This window comes from Aquarana catesbeiana, linkage group LG02 (assembly GCF_042186555.1).
Source record: "Aquarana catesbeiana isolate 2022-GZ linkage group LG02, ASM4218655v1, whole genome shotgun sequence".
Taxonomy (NCBI): Eukaryota; Metazoa; Chordata; class Amphibia; order Anura; family Ranidae; genus Aquarana; species Aquarana catesbeiana.
In genome coordinates, this window is record NC_133325.1 from 765,308,324 (window position 1) to 765,329,940 (window position 21,617).

General features: G+C 43.0%; 1 protein-coding gene across 1 annotated transcript in view; it reads right to left on the bottom strand.

Annotated features, from left to right (window-relative positions):
- TMPRSS2 (transmembrane serine protease 2) overlaps positions 1-21,617 on the bottom strand; it is a gene marked incomplete at its 5' end in the record, with an annotated part of 43,441 nt that overhangs the window by 17,117 nt on the left and 4,707 nt on the right. The window contains 7 exon segments of the mRNA XM_073617259.1: positions 691-857; positions 3,991-4,162; positions 6,662-6,705; positions 8,789-8,899; positions 9,615-9,744; positions 14,689-14,799; positions 16,588-16,674. Of these exon segments, the coding sequence (XP_073473360.1) occupies positions 691-857; positions 3,991-4,162; positions 6,662-6,705; positions 8,789-8,899; positions 9,615-9,744; positions 14,689-14,799; positions 16,588-16,674 (822 nt within the window).

Here is a 21,617-nt window from a genome sequence, read left to right on the forward strand (position 1 = left end):
CTGCAGCAATGTCCACGAGTGCTTTAGCTCTCCCAGACACTCCTCCTGATTTGCTGAGACTAAGCAGCGGCGCCATTGGCTCCCATGGCTGTCACTCAAACCCTGTCAGCCAATCAGGGGAGAGAGGGGGCTGTGCTCTGTGTCTGAATGGCTATACGGAGCTCTGACTCGGCTTGGGTGTCCCCTGTAGCAAGCTACTGGATATGGAGGGAGGGGCCAGAAGAGCCGAAGAGGGACCAGAGAAGAGGAGATTCCAGGCTGCTCTGTGCAAATCCAGCTGCACAGAGGAAGTATAACATGTTCGTTATTTAAACAAAAAAAAAAACCCACAAGCCTTTACAATCACTTTAAAGAGGAAGTAAACCCTAGTGAATTTTACTTCCTATTTCCCTGAAAAGGTAAAGCATAATGGGATACTATGCACTATATTGAAATGGATTCCACTGCAAGCTCTGACAGAGCCCGCCTCATTTCCTGGCTGGAGGACACCCACTATTTATCTAGACCTGTCCTTCGCATCCTGACTATCCTTTCCCAGCCTCATTCATTCTTTGGATTTCACTTCTTGTAATCATGGAAGCTCAGCGTCGCATGTGGGCACACATTTGGTCAAGACACTAAAAATGGTAAAGCTTATACTGTGAGTTCAACAACACAATCATACAAAAAATTTGTTAAGAGTGTACATACAAGAAAAGAATAGGCTGGTTTTTAGCTTCATCAGTGCTATATCATTGTCCTTGGTTTCTTTGTTGTAGTTGGGATGAGCAATGACTCTTTGCACTAAGGAAATAGAACCAGCTGATCTGATGGTTGACCCAGCATAGACGTTCCACTGGTTGGGGTTAGCATAACCTCTAAAAAGAAATTAAGTGTTAAAATTGTTAAAATGCTTTTGCTTTTGATAACAGACAAGTAAATCAGGTATATATTCCTAGGAATCCTACAATTTCTGACTATGAATGCCCATTCCAACCAGAAACTATGCGTATAAGTGCTTTTTGACATGTGTCTACTCTACAGTCCATTTTTCCTAAGCATTTTTAGGTGCTTGTCTGCTTGCATTTGCTTTGAAGTCCCTTCTTTTTTTTTTGGCCTTTTATGTGCTCTTCGTTGCATTTACATGTGTTTACTTGAATTTACACTTGTTTGCATTGTGGAAAAAATGCAGCCTGCTATACTGCAACACTGTATACTATGCCCATTAGAGAACAGATTGTGGGCTGTATATGCAATGGGACTGCGTTCAAAAACACGCCCCAATGCACCTGGTGTAAATGGGCCCTTAGCTGTAGAAGCTTCATTAGTTACAAGGGACACTTGTAGGGGGCTGAGAGATGGCACGGGTGTGCACGAGCTTTTGGATAAAATACAAGGATTTCATGAACAGCCCCGCTTTCCTGCCCACTGTCATTTTGGAAATCAGAAAAAAAAAAATCCAAATGAGGATTCCTTGCAATTGGCTTTATGGCCCTGGAAATCTTATACCCTCCAGGTGCGATTAGCTCATTGCTTATCCCAGCAGTCTGCACAGAGATGCAAGTCAAACCTCAAGCATCCCCCGCAATAAGCGATTTTGGTTTTGGCGAGACACTCTAGAGGTGGATACAAAAGCTGAATTTTGTTTGAATGTTCATATCAAAAACCATTGCCATCACAGTCAACCAATTTAGTTCAAAAGCCCTTAACAAAGGGGTGCTCAATCTGTGGCCCGCGGAGCCCTCTGATGTGGCCCGCAATCCCAAACCAGGGAAGTGCATGCCCATGCTCTGGGGTGGCAGGTCAGCAAGCCCAGATTATGATTAACAGGTTGCCAACTCATCATCGCAGAGCAGGGGTCTCCAAACTTTTTAAACAAAGGGCCAATTTACGGTCCTTCGGGCTTCAAGGGGGCCAGACTTTGGCCAGTGCGAATAGAAAATATCCCAGCATCAGTGGGAGTAAACACTGTCCCATTATTGGTTTTAACAGGAGGAATAACGCTCCATCGATGGTGTCAGTGGGAGGAATGATTCCCCATAATTGGTCATAGTAGGAGGAACAGTGCCCCATCGATGGTGTCAGTGGAAGGAATAGTGCCCCATCATTGGTCTTCGTAAGAGGAATAGTGCCCCAATATTGAGATTAGTGGGAGGAATAGTGCCCCATTATTGGTCTTCGTAAGAGGAATAGTGCCTCATCATTGGTGTCAGTGGGAGGAATAGTGCCTCATCATTGGTGTCAGTGGGAGGAATAGTGCCTCATCATTGGTGTCAGTGGGAGGAATAGTGCCTCATCATTGGTGTCAGTGGGAGGAATAGTGCCTCATCATTGGTGTCAGTGGGAGGAATAGTGACCCGATGGCCAGATAGAAGCAAGCAAAGGGCCACATCTGGCCCCCGGGCCGCAGTTTGGAGACCACTGTCCCAGAGCACCAGATTGCATGAAGCCGGAAACTGGAGCCAGCAGCGGAGGAAGCAAGAGCCACGTAAGCAGATGCTTCCTCTGTAGCAGCAGCTCCTTTCCCAGGCGGAGTGATACTAAGTGCATTTCGCCTGGGACCTTTCTAGCAGCCTGGAGAGCGATGCCAGCAGAAGTTGGAAGAGGAAAAGCGGTTGTAAACCCTGCTTGGTCATTTTTACCCACAGGTAAGCCTATAATAAGGCTAACCTGTAGGTAAAATGAATATCTCCTAAACAAGCACCGTTTAGGCGATATTCACCCTGCATGCAGCCAGTGACATCACTGGCGCATGCGCTCTGAAAGTCCGGCATACCATGCCAGAACTTCAGAGCTTCATGCCGCACGCGCTGGAGTATAACTCAGAAGAAAGACGGGGGAATATTTCAGCCCTCTCATCGGTGACTTTACAGCGCTGGAGGGCTTCGCTCTAAAGTTTTTTTTTTTTTTTTTAACATACAGAATTTACAACCACTTTAAACATCACATACTATACACTGCACTTTTGTAATGGGCACATTAGCACTTATAGAGAGGAGGTTATTAGGCTGCTTTCACACTGCACCTGCGGCTTTCTTGTCGGTTAGTTGCACTGAGCCATACACCATTATATCCTGAGGGCTGTGGTGCGCGTTCTGAAAGCACAACAAAATTCCTGAATGCAGAAGTTTTTTGTACACTTTCAGAAAGTGCACCACACCCGCAAGATATTCTATGGCTCAGTGCAGCCAACTTGCAGGAAAGCCCCAGGTACACTGCGTTGCATGCACGGTGCTGGTAAACCGCAGCGCATCAGTGTGAAAGCAGCCTTATTGGGGGCTCAGGGCAGTAAGGGCTCATTTGCGGTTTTGAGGGGGGGTGTTAAAACCCCATAGTCCACTGTGACCTGTGACCCGTTACTTAAGTGGCCCTCGCTCTTCAACATGTTGAGCACCCCTACCTCAACAGTTTACCCAGATCTGGCATTTGATGGGAATCGGAGATATATCAAAACAGGTTTTGTTACAACATGAATGATTCCCCCCCCCCCCCAAGCAAAAATCACATTCATAGATAAAATTTTGTCTGCTTGAGAATTTATTTTCCATCCTGCTCCTTCAAGTTTTCTCTTTAATGCAGTCGAAAATTAACTGTGATTTGACCCCACTAACCATTCAAAAATCAAAAAGACTTTCTGAAATCAATCATTTTTGAACAAAATTCTACAAGTGTGTATCCCACCGTGAGGCCCATCACTTTTAAAATGACTGCAGGTTTTTACATTACAAAAAAGGGAGATTTGAGCCCGGTGCTTTTAATGAAGGCTGACCCCTTGTAGTTTAAAAAGGACATGGTGAAATCAAAATGGGTTACCGCACAATAGAGAAAACCAACAATAATATTTGCTACAATCCTCGCAATGTACAAGGTTTATTTACAAGGATTTTTTTTTCTGTATGTAAACCCTACCAATGCACATCTTTTATTTTCTTCCTTTTGTCTATTAAATATAACACTTAAAGTGTTTTTATTGTCTATTATGACCTTATAACTCATATGATAGGGGCTTACCCTTCTACGCAGTGTGCAGCAGTGAGAATCCAGTCCGGGGTAATGATAGACCCTCCACAAACATGTGATCTGCCGATCTGTAGGCTCACTTGCCAGGGCCAGTCCCCATTCTGAGCCAGTGTGCCGCCTACTATTCTGTTTACCATGTTGCTCTTACTAGATGCCCCACAATCTGCAAGAAAAAGTATCCAAGATTTGAATTATACCACCTATTATACAAAACCAGGGCAACAATCAGGGGGCCCAAGGTGAACAGGGAATGCATGCCTCAAATGTGGTTCTGATTACATGGTATGCTGTTCAGCAGGGACCGGCCGAGATTCGAACCATGTATGGGCAGGCTGATTGTACCCAAGTTGACTGATCGATCAACTTTGGTACAACCAGCATGTCTGATTTTTCCAGCAATCATTGCCAGCCACTAGCAATAATGGCTGTGTGTTCTCCCAGCAGGGATGGCTCTCCGTGCCCCTTCGGGAAGAACACAATAGCTCAGTGAAAGGGATTCCCCTGTCAACGCCGACTGTGTTGATTGGGGACTCAAGCCATGTTATTTCCTGCAAACCGTTGTTTCCTGCAAACCATCTATGACAAGCTTTATTATCAGGGAAATTCCCCATTTGTGGAGTGTATGTTGGACCTTGAACAAGCTAGTTTATGTTTAATCTGTTTATATCTTTTCTTTATATTATAAACCACTAAACACCAACCGTGTCCCTGGGGTGAAAGGTCTAGGCCTAGGACCCTCTGGGTAGGATCTTCCCAGATGGACATTGAAGTATCCTATGCTCCAAGAATTGGGCTTTGCGCACCCTGAAGTAAGCAATTATATGGCCCAGTGGTTGGCTTGGTCTATTTCAAACTCATGGTGGTGAGGTCTCATGGTTGCCTCAGTGCAAGGTCCCTTTTCAAGAGATGGCTCCTCCCTGTGGTTGCTGGGCAGTGGCAGTCGGCACTGCCATTTCCTTGCTAGGGTGCTATAGTGTATATTTGGGTAGCCAGGGTCGTGGAGGGCATTGGGAACTCCTTTTCTTGTGAAGCTACCAGAGAAATGCCATGTAGGCCCAGAAAGCCTTAGACGTTCTCCCTCAGGGGAATGTGGAGACTGGTCCTTGAAGCAGTCCCTAATTGCTTTATGCAATCTTTCATGTGGAGATACTTCCCACTATGCAGTGGGACTTCCCACTATGCAGCATGGACACAGCCCCTACCCCCCCAGTTTATTAAGCAAGTTCTGTCATTACTTGAAATCACTGTCTTTATATTAAAACTCTAGTACATAAAGTTATAAAGACACTGTTGTAGACCTGTTTTCCATCAGGCAACTCAGAAATTACTCTTAGCATGAATAGTTTCTGGTGACAAAATGGGGCACACTCTACAGAAAAAAATTAAAGTAAAGAAGGTGGACCTGAATTCTGGTCAGGTCAGCTCAGTCCTTTCCTATTGTTCCAAAGGGTGAAATTTGTGTATTGCCACCCCATTAGTTATGGAGACTCTGGGAGAGCCCATGCTAGGGAGCTACAGGAGTCCTCAAGGAAAGCCCCAACCAAGTATGGAAGATCGACTATTCCTGCATGTGTTCCTGCTACACAACAGGTACATTACTACTGTGGGGAGGGGGTATTCCACTGTTAGACTTGAGATCATGAGAATAGTCTATCCTTTCAGAAAATAGATACTCATTCACCCTTCCTGGTCCGACCACTGGACCTCTCCTAGTGTTCTGACAGTTGTGTATTTAGAGTTGCCACCTCATCCCTTTAAACCCAAATTACACAGGTTCTGTGGATGATTAAGGTGGTAATTAAACTCACTTTGTGCCCTATCTGCATTAAATTAGCCTCAGAACCTGTGTAATTCATATGCGTTTGGGTTTAAAGGGATGAGGTGGCAACCCTATGTGTATTGCCACCCCATTAGTCATGGAGAGCCCATGCTAGGGATCTACAGGAGACCACAAAGGAAAGCCCGACGTAAGTATAGAAGATTACATTTTTCCTACACGTGTTCCTGCTACACAACAGAGGCATTACTACTGTGGGGAGGTGCCGATGTCCTCCACCATCACACCTGAGAGCATGACAATAGCCAATCCTTTCATAAGATAGATACTAATTCTCCCTTCCCACCAGGGAGTGTTGTCATGTCTGCTTCCATGCTTTCTAATGACAACTCAAACCGTTCCCCTTTAAATTAGTTTTTATTAAAAGGGTATAAAAATTCAAAAAGATATACAGCACACTAATGGCCTATACCAGTGGCTATTATGTCTGCACATTGATAGAAAGAAAGGCATTGTTCACTGACTAATTTAAAAGCTTTTAGGCCGGGCATAGATTTAAGTTTTGGCCAGTTCAACAGGTGCTGGCCAAGATTCAAATCATGTATGGGCAGGCTGATTGTATCAGAGTTGAGCGATCAACTTAGGTACCGTCACCCCACCAGAAGAACACAATAGCTCCATAGAAGGGGTTTTCCCCATCAACAGACTTTATTAATGGGGGAATCGAGCGATTTTCAGGAAATAATAATTTTGCACTATGATTGGCTTTACTCATTTTGGAATGCGCACAATAAAATGACAGCTGAAATCTCAGTGGTGGCTAAAATCCACTTCTTTCCTCTGGTTTACTGAAGACTTATCACCTTATAAGAAATGAAGACTTACTTATGCACCTTAGAGAGATCACTTTTCCAGATGGACAATAATCCCTGCAAAAATCAAAGCAGTGACATGTAATAAACTGTGTGATTTTGGGCCAACAGTCATTATAAGTAGTAAAAAAAATATAGATACAGCGAATCCAACCAAATCTGCAAAATGTGCCTCAGGCGACAGAGTGTTATTCTTCACAAGGACTTATGAACCGATTGCACCTTGGAACCAGTATAGATCATGTGTCTCTACAACCCTGCTCCTCTGAGGTCTTCACTGTGTAAACTGTCCAGAGCACAGTCCCTAGCCAATTCCTCCAGAACTTTTCAAGGCTGCACCTGTGCATGTATGCTACTGTGCACTTTATTACAAAGCCTGTCTGCAATCTGATAAGCTGACAAATGGGCTTTCCATAGAAATAAATGAAGGCTGAAGATTCTGGTCAGCGACTGCGCTGGGGTTGCCACCTTTTCTTCAAGTCAAACCTGAACACTTTAGTGGCACACAGCAATTTTTTTTTGTAGTATAAACTATACATATATTTTGCTATTAAATAACATTTCTAATCATATGAAGGTACATTAGAACTACATCCACAGAGTTCCTCTTTTACATCTGAATTCGCAGAGTTCCCTTTCACTGTAAGGGGGGACTCTGCAGACGCTGATGTAAGGGAGAACTCTGGGGACTCTGACATAAGGGATGCTCTGGGAACCCGGATTTAAGGGGGAACACTGAGAACTCTGATGTACGGAGAGGACTCTGATGTAAGGGGGAAGACTGTGGCCTCTGGTGTAAAGGGGAACTCTGATGTAAGGGGTGCTCTGAGAACCCTAATTTACCTTAGTGTGCTCACTCAGGAGGCAGGAGATAGAAGAGGGGATATTTCAGTGACAGACAGGAATGGATGGTGAGCTCACTCACCCCTTGGCAGTCAGCACCTCTCATCCAGATGTATCTGACGCTGCTGGACTTCAAATTTCCAGCCTGCACTTTCCTTTTCTAAAGAGTGTGGGCAGACACAGAGGGGTAGGGCCAGGAGGAAGAGGTGCAGATCGAGCCCTCTCTCCTCTCCCGTCTGTGTGTGTGTGTGTGTGTGTGTGTGTGTGTGTGTGGGGGGGGGGGGGGGAATGTTAGTGTTGGCTTTGGGCAGTGTGAAAGAGTGTAACAGCCACTCTCAGCTTAGACAACTGCAGCCAGCAACCCTGCTGGGAAGCCATAGTCCAGTCTGAATAACTTGTCCGGGTTTCAGGCAATCTGAAACTCGGATGCATGATTCCAAACCCGAACTGTCCCGGTGAATCCCAGACAGGTGGCAATCCTAGCCGGAGCGGCTCTGGGCAAACAACTCATTAAGGATCCTGGAGGAGCAGGTTTGTAGGCGAGTATAGTCTATATTGAAAATACTTGGGGAAGAGTAGACAAGTGCACCTTCCCCTGAGTGGCTATGCTCAGTCCTCCACTGTATCTATAGAGGGACCTATGGTTGTCACCTAGGCTTCCTACATTTGTTCATCTCTACTATGTGATAGGTGGGAACACTTCAGCTCACTGAGAATGGCAAGGACACTGCATTTCTGATAAGGTCAAGAGGTATTTTCTATACTTGCCGAGTTGCTGGAACAATCTTTAGCTTGAAAATGTAAAACGAATGCAGCCACAACACCTAAGGACTGGTAAGCTGCAATATTTAACATTCTTGTTCTTGGGTTAAGAGATCCTTTACATTTTTTTTAGATACATGTGCAGTGGAGGAATCTCTAGCTACCTCTGGAGGAACCCTAGGGTTTCACAGAACCCTAGTTAAAAAGGGCTGGTCTATGCAAAGAATGATTTCTAATGATGTTAATGATGTTACAGGCATGTTCTATTTCTCAATCTTGAACACGTGTTTGTGTGTATCGTTTGTTCATGGTGTCAACCATAATTGCTCATGACTCATGTGAGCAGTGCTTAGTTGAGCAATCATTCTTTACAGATCATGAACACAGAGTGCAGTAGCCTACAGCAAAACAATCCGAATTTAAATTTCCTCTGATCAGACTGGAAAAAAAAGGTGGATTCTAATCAGCAGAACAGGGGAGCAAGTGTATGGTAATGATTGCAATTTTTTGATAAATGAATAATCTGGCAGCATACCTGCTTCTGACACTAGTATACAGCTTGTCAAAAGATGCACTGGTGTTTATACTGACAAAACCTTTCAAGTCTGATGTGACATTTTCCAGATAAGTGATATTATAACTGGACCTGAGGGGGGGAAAAAAAAAAAAAAAAAAAGAGAAATGTTTTAATCGCAGTTCATATAGAATGAAAATTCTTTTTTGTGAACGAAAATCTGTAAAACACAATATATATATATTTTACACACACTATTAAAAAGGCAAGGTAAGCATTCATGGGGCTTTCAACAAAGAAATAAAGGAAAATAATTTTAATTGGGAAGGGTGGATTGAGAATGAAATGACATACCACCACCACTTTATAACCCTATTCTAGCCAAATCTTTGTGGACGCCTGCCCATCACACCTTGTATTCGCTTGATGGGCATCACATTCCAAAACCATGTGCATCATTATAAAGTCGGTCCTCCGTTTATGGCTATAACAGCCTTCATACCTCGTGCTCCTCTGAGTGTGTCTGGGGGAATTTGTGAGGTCAGATACCGATGTTGGAAGAAAAAGACCTGGCTCACAATCAGTTCTCCAATTCATCCCAAAAGGTGTACAGTAGGGTTGAAGTCTGGTCGCTGTGTGGACCACTCTAGTTCCTCCACACCAAAGTAAAAAAAAAAAAAAAAAAACAAACACAGCTGTATGGACCTGGCTTCCATGTACAAGGGTGTGCACATACACTTTGGCCACATTGTGTAGCAGGTGGCCTCATGGTGCATAGCATCTCAGGGTCAAGTGACATGGTCAGTTCCCATTCATGTGTATGAATTAAATGTAATGCAATACCTACCTCTTGTAGCCTATATATTGGCATGTTTGAATTCCATAATTGTTGTTCCAGTCATCAAAGCACACATTCATCCAGGCTGACTTTGTTGGGGAATAAGCTTGTAATATAAACTTATCTCCATATAATCGTGCTAGAAAAAATAAAAATAAAAATTGCTGTCATGCAGTACGTAATGTTAGTATGCAGTACTTGTACAGATTATTGTAATAAATGGCACATCTTTATATGGCAGGAACATTTGGTGCGCGACCCCCTCACTGATGACAGGCCAGACATGATACCCACTGATGGCTGTAGTAACAGGCTCCCTTTATGGTCTACAGTCAACTATAAAAAAATTATGAGTTCAAAAAATGTTTTATTTATTATTTTCAGCATTTCAGAAAATTCCAAACATTATCTTGAAAATATACAATGCAATTTATCTCATCAGTTCCCGTCCTCTCCCCTCCAATAGCGAAATAGAGGGAGGGGGGAACGAGGAAAGAAAAAGAAAGACAGACAGACAGACAGACAGACAGACAGAACTATCAGGGAGGTACAGAAGCTATAAGGTTAATCAATATTAATAAGCCATACTCTGATTTACCATCAGGGTCTGATATTATTTCATAATATAGTTTAGTTTCCTCAATTCAAACCATTTTGCCCATGTCTTAATATATTTCCTGGTCAACCCTTTATTTCTTCCATTAGACGGAGCTTGTCAACCCTTCATAGCCACTGTGAAATAGTAGGCATTTAACTTTTTCCCCAGTATAGTGGAATCAAAGATTTACAAGCATTTAACAAAATATGGAGTCATAGACATCTTGTATTGCTCGGTTTGTTCAATGAAGTAAAAATGTTAATGGTTCAGGTTTAATTACTCGGCCCAGTTTTAGAGAGATCACCTTCACCTCTTCGAGTTCAAAATAAACAGATGCTACACACAACCTTAGTTTCCGATTCAGTATACTTTATTAATACTAAAAGGGAAATTACTAATAGCTTACTTTTAACAACCCATCCACCAACCTAAACCTGGATCTGGGAACACATATGCTGCAACACCCCTTGCATTTCCTTGCTGTAAGCCAAATCTGCCACTACATCCAGTTCAGAATACCACTTTAGGATAAACCAATATGACAGTAATGGTTGGGCTATAGAACACCAGAAGCATATTTCTCAAATCTGCCCACTGACAAAAAATACAAGATTAAGGGGTTATCGAATCAGAGCTCACTCTACATTTAAAGTGACACTAAAGGTTCGTTTTTAATTTTTTTTTAAATAACAAACATGTCATACTTACCTCCACTATGCATCTTGTTTTGCACAGGGTGGCCCTGATCCTGCTCATTTGGGTTCCCCCGGCGGCTCCTCCCTGCATCAGATAACCCCCTAGGAGAAGAGCTCTCCTGGGGGGTTACCTTGCGGGCACGCTCCCGAGTCCAGCATTTGGCGTTCATTGAGGCCGAATGCAGGACTCGGCCCCACCCCCGTCACTTGCGTCATTGGATTTGATTGACAGCAGCGGGAGCCAATGGCTGTGCTGCTATCAATCTATCCAATCAACAGCCGAGAACCCCGGGCAGAGAGACAGTGCGTCCCCAGCAGGTCAAGTTCGAGGGGTCAGGTAAGTAAAATGTGGGGGCTGGGGGGGCGGTCACTGCCAGGTGTTTTTTCCCCTTAATGCATAGGATGCATTAAGGGGAAAAAACACGAGGGTTTACAACCCCATTAAGTACCACACCACAAACCAGCTAAATTAAACTCTGCATAGGATAATAAAAATTGCACCTTACCTCCGGTAAAAAGGCATGTATAAAAATTTAATACATCCAAAGTGGAATCATATGCAGTTCTTGACATTTCCTGGATAAGTCAAATTTGGCCCACTCACCTCCTCCCACCTCCAATTTGCTTAGTTAATGTGATAAGTGGTCCCACAGATCAATAAGGAGGCTTAGGAGTTAGGAGCACCAAAGCCAGCCTCAGCTTACAGGAAAAGTCAAGATGTAAAAAAGGAGATTTACGGCCAAAGCTCTTTTGAGTATACTTTTCCTGTGGGTCACAGGAGTGCACCAAGTTCTGCACTCCTGTGCCCCAGATTCAGTGAACAGTAGCCAAAAGCCCACTGTCGGCTGATGTCACAGAGCCAGTCCAGGCTCTGCTGGGATTCTGACAACAATGTCGGGGCCTGCCCAGATACCCAATTGGCAAATGGTTCAACCTCTCAGAGTGCTACTGAGAGCCTAAGGCCAGCTGCTCCAGCCCCCTCCACAGTCTGGAGCTCCAGTGAGCGCTGGAGGGGCAGAGCACAGAGCAGTGATTGACAGTGCTTAGAGCAAACCCTAGAGCTGAGCAACCAGTGGTCTTTGATCGCTCAGTTCTTGGTGTAGAGCCAGCAGGGGACAGCTGCAGCATCAGAGCGAGACTGCAGCGAGCATGTAGGTTTGTTTTTTATATTCCCGCACTTTTAATATATTTCAGCTGTCTTTGTTTTATGTCTCGTTATGCATTTTTCGTCATATGTTTATTTTGTATTGCCCTCTTTTTTTTTATTGGGTTGTTTTTACGTGCATTATAAACCTGCCTACCCGCACATTATGTTTTTCATCTATATAAGATGAGTATTGATCAAGTAATTTCATGGTGTAATTTGTTGCCCTCTATGCAAAGCCTATAGAAGAGTAAATCTTCACATTCTGGTGTCAGCAGTTTCTGCTTGTGTTCAAACATGATGCATGCTGCATGGCACTGCACAGGTTAATGCATGGCCTCTGTCTGTAGTCTGAGAACTGACACTTCTATCCCACAATCTCTGGGTCACTCAGTCTAATGTTCTGCGGGTAGGAGCTAAATAGTAATTCGATCTGGCACAGATACAAACAGGCTGAGCAATTAATAGAAATCGCCATGCTGGAAAAGATGTATCATCACATTAGCAACACAGAGGAAAATGGAAGGCACGCACTGAACACTTTATGATGTGGAACAAGAAGTTGCTAGGTTGTTGTAGGTTAATACATGGACATAGGGGAATCAATCAGCCATGACACTACAAACTGAAGCCATAACATGTGAGCTCATTATGAATATCATCAATATAGTTGATGTGTGATAGATAGATACCGTTTGAGGATGCCCCACAGATGCTCAATAGGGTTTAGATCTGGAGACATGCTTGGCCAGTCCATCACCCTTACCCTAAACTTCTTTAGCAAGGCAGTGGTCGTCTTGGAGATGTGTGTGGGGTTGTTATGTTGGAATACTGCCCTGCGGCCCAGTCTCTGAAGGGAGGGGATCATGCTCTCCTTCAGTATGTCACAGTACATGTTGGCATTCATGGTTCCCTCAATGAACTGTAGCTCCCCAGTGCCGGCAGCAATCATGCAACCCCAGACCATGACACTCCCACCACCATGCTTGACTGTAGGCAAGACACACTTGTCTTTGTACTCCTCATCTGGTTGCTGCCACACACGCTTGACACCATCTGAACCAAATATGTTTATCTTGGTCTCATCAGTGGTTCCAGTAAGCCATGTCCTTAGTCTGCTTGTCTTCAGCAAACTGTTTGCGGGCTTTCTTTTGCATCATCTTTAGAAGAGGCTTCCTTCTGGGACGACAGCCATGCAGACCAATTTGATGCAGTGTGTGGCGTATGGTCTGAGCACTGACAGGCTGACCCCCCCCCCCCCTTCAATCTCTGCAGCAATGCTGGCAGCACTCTTATGTCTATTTCCCAAAGACAACCTCTGGATATGACGCACGTGCACTCAACCTCTTTGGTCGACCGTGGTGAGGCCAATTCCGAGTGGAACCTGTCCTGTTAAACTGCTATGTGGTCTTGGCCACCGTGCTGCAGCTCAGTTTCAGGGTCTTGGCAATCTTCTTATAGCCTAGGCCAGTGTTGGCGAACCTTGGCACCCCAGATGTTTTGGAACTACATTTCCCATGATGCTCATGCACTCTGCGGTGTAGTGGAGCCTCATGGGCAATGTAGTTCCAAAACATCTGGGGTGCCAAGGTTCGCCATCTTAGAGCAACAATTCTTTTTTTCAGATCCTCAGAGTGTTCTTTGCCATGAGGTGCCATATTGAACTACCAGTGACCAGTATGAGAGAGAGAGCGATAACACCAAATTTAACACACCTGCTCCCCATTCACACCTGAGACCTTGTAACACTAACAAGTCACATGACACCGGGGAGGGAAAATGGCTAATTGGTCCCAATTTGGACATTTTTACTTAGGGGTGTACTCATTTTTGTTGCCAGCGGTTTAGACATTAAATCGCTGTGTGTTGAGTTATTTTGAGGGGACAGCAAATTTACACTGTTATACAAGCTGTACACTCACTACTTTACATTGTAGCAAAGTGTCATTTCTTCAGTGTTGTCACACGAAAAGATAGAATAAAATATTTACAAAAATGTGAGGGGTGTACTCACTTTTGTGATTATATATATCCTTTTCTGTCCTTCTTATGCAAGTTTATCTTCCTATGATTAATTGAAATGCTCTTTGATTTTCTTGGTTTAACAGCATCTAATGTAGCCACCAATTAAAATTTTAGCCATTAGTTCTCTGTTTTCAGAAGCTAAATAGTTTTGTGTTGGAGATGACTGATGGCTGAGGTCCTAGGTTACACCCTACCCTCAGACACTTTATGCACATGGTTTGTCAGGTTCCGCCTAGGTTCACACTGACAGCGGGTTAGAAATCGTGCAAGTTCAGCTGAACTCACGCAATTTCATACCCACAGGTCAGTCCGACTTCAGGGGCGATTTCAGAGACATCTGTGCGGGTTAGCCGCCGATTTGGCACGCATTTTGACATGTCAAATCGCATGACAAATCGTACCAATGTGAACCTAGGCTCCATCTGCGTTTGAGTTTCCTCAAGGCGTACTAGGTGAAGCCAACGCTCCCTGAATCCAAAAGGCGTGCAGATAGCTTAACTGGATTCCCGCTAGAATGACATTAGTGTTTTTGTTCGTGCAATACTTAAGAAAATGAGAAGGTCGGGTCTTTGTTGATACAACCAGTAATAATGATAAATAAAAGGTCAGTCCAACACCTACCACAGTAGCTCTCATCTTCTCCATTGGGGCACTGCGGTGTGCCATCACACCACTGGGAAGCTTTTACACATTGCTTAGATGTTCCGCATTGCTTTTCACAGCTGGTAGTTACTTGGGGAAAAAAAAAAAAAAAAAAAAAGTTATTGTTGTGTTCTTTATCATCATACTGGGAAAACAAGACTAGGTTCTAAAAAGGCACCGACCAGCTGGGGGGGGGGGGCTAAAAGGCACCGACCAATTTCCTAAATTAATACATAGGGGCTAAAGGTCAATATAATTTCAGGTTTGGGGGAACAGGGAATATATGGGGCTTCAGAGTTAATACTGTGTTCAGAGATGTGCATTTTACTTAAGTGTTTTTTTTTTTTTTAAATAACAAACATAGAGTGGCCTCGATCCTCCTCTTCTGGGTTCCCTCAGCAGCGCTCCAGGCTGCTCCTCTTCTTGAGTGCCCCAGAGAAGCGCGCTCCTTTGGGACACCCGTGTGGGCACGCTCCCGAGTCCTGCTTCTGCGTCTATTGACACATAAAGCAGGACTTGGTCCCGCTCCCTGGCACCTGCGTCATTGGATTTGATTGACAGCAGCGGGGGCCAATGGCTGCGCTGCTATCAATCCATTCAATCAGGACCCGAGACACCGGCTTTTGCTGGTGTGCTCGTCCCCGGCGCGAGATTGAGGGATATAGGCAAGTAAAACAGGGGCTCAGGGGGGCTGCAGCATTACAGGAGGTTTTTCACCTCAATGCATTGAGGTGAAAAACCTTGAGGGTTTACAAGCACTTTAATAGTCTTTCAAAACTGAATGCTCACTTGGCCAGCAATATCAACCAAATCACTGTGCTCATTCCTTCCATGTTCTCGGCTATTGATACTTCGCAACTATAGGCAAGTATAATTTTAGGATTGGGGATACAGGAATATATGGGGCTCCTATAGCGTTTTTCTAAAGTTTTCCAATTGAACAATAAAACACAGAATGAACAAGAAGCATTTAGTCATTGGGGTTGATTTGCTAAAACTGGAGAGTACAAAATCTGGTGCAGCTGTGTATGGTGGCCAATCAGCTTCTAACTTCAGCTTGTTCAATTAAGGTTTGCCAAAAAAAAAAAAAAAAAAAAAAAAAAAAAAAACAAACACCTGAAAGCGGATTGGTTTCTATACAGAGCTGCACCAGATTTTGCACACTCCAGTTTTCATAAATCAACCCAATCGTGTTACACAATGCATTACTACCAGTATCAATGATAAAAGGATATGAGCTCAATGAGTACATAATGTACATAGAGCAGAGAAGTGTGAATGACTCAACATGCACTTGGGGGTTGATTTACTAAAATTGAAGAGTGTAAAATATGGTGCAGCTCTGCATGGTAGCCAATCAGCTTCTAGCTTCAGCTTGTTCAATTAAGCTTTGATTAAAAAAAAAAAAAAATGGAAGCCGATTGCTTTCTATGCACAGCTGCACCTTATTTTGCACTCTCGACTTTTGGTAAATCTACCCCCATTAAATAACACGCATGAATGTAAATTGAGGAAAGGCTCCTTTAACCCTTAGCAATCTCCAGTGCGTGCTTTTTGAACTTCCTTCACAGAACTCGTCTACAACAAAAGACATTTGAGCTAACAATTACTTTATTATTGTACATTGTAATATGATCATCGCCATTCATGTAAACTGACATAATTCTCCATGTACCCTATCTGATAATTGCTGTGATGTCATACTGTATACTTTTATAAACTTTCAATAAATCCTGATTGTGAAAAAAAAAAATTCAAAATAAAAAAAAAAAAAAAAAAAAGGGGAAAGAATAAAATTGGAATTAAGACATTTAAAGCTAAACCTTTTTTTTTTATTTTTCAAACTTGAAAATTAAAATAAAAAGAAAATCCCCTTACCAAAATACCAGCAGAGCACGGCGACGATGATCGCTAATACCAAGAGAATACAGATTGTGGTGCAGATACAAACCAACCGTTTCCTACCTAGAAGAAGGAAGATCGATGAAAAACAAAATTAGAGGTATTATCAAGATCGAAAATAATATAAAGTAATATAGTGCAATGCAGGGAAATTTTAAATCACAACACAACGCAGCATAAAAACACACTTGCATTTACAGGTGCTCAATGCGCACATTGCATTGTGAAAGGACCCTAAATTGATTACAATATATGTGAACTCCAAATCTATTTTTCTGTACTTTTAGCATCATGCCAGCCTGTATTCAGATTTCTTAAAGAGTAACTCCAATTTTGTTGAGAAAAAAAAAAACAAAAAAAATACAACACCACCACATTCTCCTCTGGGTGATCCACGTACATTGAAGGATTTTAACAAACTTTGTTACAGATTCCTACCTTTTGTTATTCTGAGGAAACCACTGTTTGTGTCCATGGGCAAAGTGAATCTAATGGGAGTGGTTTCATAATTATCAATCAGCTGCTGCACTTGGCTCCAATGAGGAAAATTGCAGGGTCTGCATCCCTTTAGATGTGATTTCCCATTGGGAGTATCTCACCAAAAAGTGAAATTTTTGTTACAGGAGATGCCTGAAAACAGACTTGTATTTTAGTGAAGACTTCTGGGAAAATCAGAAACACTCTGCGTATAGAATACCTCCAGGTAGTCATATTGCATTTTACAGAAAATTACAGAGCTGGAGATTGAAAGGGAAATTGTCATTTGTTAAGAACATTCAATTACAAGATGACTTGTGTCACAATTGTATATGCTATATTTTTTTATTTGCCATTTTTATCCCACAACAGTGGAGTTACCCTTTAAGCCAAATCAATTTTGTGAATGTGTTCAAAAGTTTCTTACCCAAAGATCCTGCCAGCAACAGAGCTTTCTGTTGTAGGCTGACAACACTAAGCCACTGTCTGATCGATCGCCCCTTCATTATCATTCCATCTTTAATGATGTTGTCCTGATTTGCACCTAGAGACTTATCTTCTCACCCCGGTGTATGGGACACCGTGTGTTATTGCAATTTTGTGAGTTTTCAACATGGTTTTGATATGCATGATACTTTATCCTCTGTACTAATATGATATATATTTTTTTCTGTATACTATACATCATATATGGATCATGCGCTTTTGCTGTCTCCATTTCAGTGACCACATTTATTGCACCCCTTGGACCCCGGAGGAAGCCGACAGTGTGAAACGCGTTGGATTAAGGCATCTCGCCCTCCTTTCTCCCTGTGTGGGAAGCTCTACATGACTTCATTTATGTGGTTACAGTATCAATATTACGGTTATACAGGCCATGTCATAAAATTAGAATATCAAAAAGTTTATTTATTTTAGTAATTCATTTCAAAAAGTGAAACTTATATTTTATATAGATGCGTTACACACAGAGTGATATATTTCAAGCATTTCTTTTCATTTAGATGATTATGGCTTACAGCTAGTGAAAACTCAAAATTCAGTACCTCAGAAAATTAGAATATTACATAATACCAATAAAAAATGATTTGTAATACAGAAATGTTGGCTTACTGAAAAGTGTGTCCATGTACAGTATAGCATGCACTCAATACTTGGTTGGGGCTCCTTTTGCATGAATTACGACATCAACGTGTCGTGGAGGCGATCAGCCGGTGGCACTGCTGAGGCGTTATGGAAGACCAGGTTGCTTTGATAGTGACCTTCAGCTCATCTCCATTGTTGGATCTGGTGTCTCTCATCTTCCTCTTGACAATACCCCACAGATTCTCTATGGGGTTTAGCTCAGGTGAGTTTGCAGGCCAATCAAGCACAGTGATACCATGACCAATAAACCAGGTACTGGTACTTTTGGCAGTGTGGTCAGGTGCCAAGAACTGCTGGAAAATGAAATCAGCATCTCCATAAAGCTGGTCAGCAGAGGGAAGCATGAATTGCTCTAGAATTTCCTGGTAGAGGCCTGAGCTGACTTTGGACTTGATAAAACCCAGTTGACCAACACCAGCAGATGACATGGCTCCCCAAATCAGCACTGACTGTGGAAAATTTTGCATTTCATTTGTAAATTAAGGTCCCAGAGTCTGGAGGAAGAGTGGAGAGGCACAGAATCCAAACTGCATGAGGTCCAGTGTGAAGTTTCCAGTCAATGAAGGCAGAAATGCTAACCACTAAGTTATAGTGCTACCTTTTCTTATTGTATATAGTATGTGTCATTGGCATAAAACATAGGGGTGTATTTATAAAAAAAAAAAACAAACACATTGCAGAGCTATTTATCCTTTGAAACTACACGTACATCTGTTCTGTGTGAATGAGAGGCATAAAATAGGATTTTTAAAACCGCTTACCTGTAAAATCCTTTTCTTGGAGTACATCATAGGACACAGAGCCTCAAGTAATTACTTGGTGGGTTATGGGCCTACCTTCAGGTGTTGACACTGGTATAACCAATACAGGAAGTTGACTCCCCTATATAACCCCTCCTCCTTCCAGGAGTCCTCAGTTTTTGTAGCCAAGCAATATAAGAAATATACTCTCACCCCAAAAAACAGAGGGGCGGGAGCCCTGTGTCCTATGATGTACTCCAAGAAAAGAATTTTACAGGTAAGCCTTTTTAAAAATCCTATTTTCTTTATCGTACATCATAGGACACAGAGCCTCAAATTACTTGGTGGGATGCCCCATAGCAATGCTACTTGAGGGGAGGGAGACACAACCCGTAGGGCACCCCCAGACTTTGAGGAATTATACTGCTGCTTGCAGCACACTGCACCTGAAGGCGATATCCTCATTCCATTTTACATCTACTTGATAAAATTTTGTAAATGTATGCACTAAAGACCAAGTCGCGGCCTTGCAGATCTGAGACATGGAGGCCTGGTGCCACACTGCCCAAGAAGCACCAACCGCTCTGGTAGAGTGCGCCTTAATTTGAAAAGGGGGAATCTTTCCCTTTAAATCATAACTTGCCGAATCCACTTAGCCACAGTGGATTTTGACGCTGCCTGTCCTTTTTTTTTTTAGGACCCTCTGGCAGAATAAATAAGACATCAGTCTTACAAATCTGAGCAGTTTTCTTTAAACAGAAATAGATCAAGACAATGTAGTGACTTTTCTTCTTTGGAACATGGTTTTGGAAAAAACGATGGCAGGACAATATCTTCATTCAGATGAAAGCCTGAAACCACTTTTGGCAAAAAGCCTGGACAAGGGCGTAACACCACTCTGTCCTCATGAATAACCAACATGGTTTTGGAAAAAACGGCAGGACAATATCTTGTTCAGGTGGAAACCTGAGACCACTTTTGGTAAAAAACCTGGATGAGGTCCCAACACAACTCTGTCCTCATGAATAACCAAATATGGCTCTTTACAGGAAACAGCAGTCAATTCTGAAATCCTCCTTGCTAAGGATATAGCAACCAAAAATATCAGCTTCCTAGTCAGAAGGACTAAGGGAACGTGCTGTAATGGTTCGAATGGCGGTTTTTGTAACACTGACAAAACTAAATTCAAGTCCCAAGGGCTTAAGGGTGATTTAACTGGTGGATTAATCCACATCACTCCTCACATGAAACCCCGGACTAAAGAATGCGTAGCAAGTGGTCTTTGAAAAAAAATTGATAAGGCTGAGACTTGGCCCTTAATAGTACTCAGGGCCAGTTTCCTCTCTACGCCTACTTGTAGAAAGGCAAGAATTCTGCCTCCAATATATCTCCGAGGGTGCCAACCCTTGGATTCACACCAGGAAACATAAGATTTCCAGATTTATAATATATAGCCCTAGAAGCTGGCTTTCTAGCATTAATTAAAGTAGAAATAACTGCCCTGGAAAGCCCACGTCTTTTCAGAATGTGGGTCTCAATAGCCAGGCCATTAAATTTAGCATTCGTAAAGTAGGATGGAATATCGGCCCCTGTGAGAGCAGGTCTGGCCTTAGTGGAAGGGACCACAGATCTTCCACTGCCATCTTTACGACCTCTGCATACCATGACCTTCTGGGCCATGCTGGTGCTGCCAAAATTACTGTTTTTCTTTCCAACTTGATCCTGCAAAGAAGTCAAGGCAGCAACTGAATAGGGGGAAATGCATAGATCAGTAAAAGCTGATCCCACGGTATCATCAACGCATCTGTTCTGCATGCGAATGGATCCTGTGTTGTGGACAAAAAGTTGACTAACTTTATGTTGCACTGGATGCTAGAAGATCTACATCCGGAGTCCCCCATCCTTGACAAACAGCCCAAAACATGTCGGGGTGAATAGACCATACCCCTCGGAATAATCTGCTGACGGCACATGTCAATTCTCTATTCCCGGAATGAAGACTGCCGATGGGCACGGAATATTTCTTTCTGCCCAAGTTAGAATATAGTTCACTTCTCTCTGCACTGAGAGATTCTTGGTGCCTCTTTTGATGATTGATATAGGCCACAGCCGTGGCATTGATGGATTGGATCCTGTTGGGACAATCCCTTAACCTGGAAGTCCAGGCTTTTAGAGCCAGACGCACTGCCCGAATCTCTAGGATGTTGATGGGCAGGGCTTTTTCGGTTCTTGAACACTGTCCTTGGACAGTTGTCTTCTCTGTCATTACCACTTTCCAGAAAAGTGGTTTGAAGTATTTACCCTTTAGGACATTCTTTAGTAACCACCAATTGAGGCTTTGGTACACCCTTGGGGACAGCCGCATTGGCAAGTCCAAAGCTTGGATCGTTTTGTTCCAAGAAAATAGAATACTGTTTTGCAACAGTCTCGAATGGAACTGGGCAAAGGGAACTGCTTCGAATGAAGCCACCATCCTTTCTAACAACCTCATGCAAAGGTGAATGGAGGGACCTCCTTTTGACCTGACCAGCCGCACCAACTCTTTTATAGAGTGGTGTTTTGTTTTTTGTTTTTTTTTCTGGGCAAGAAGACCCTTTTTCTCGGCTGTATCTATGATCAGACCCAAATACTGCAGCCCTTTTT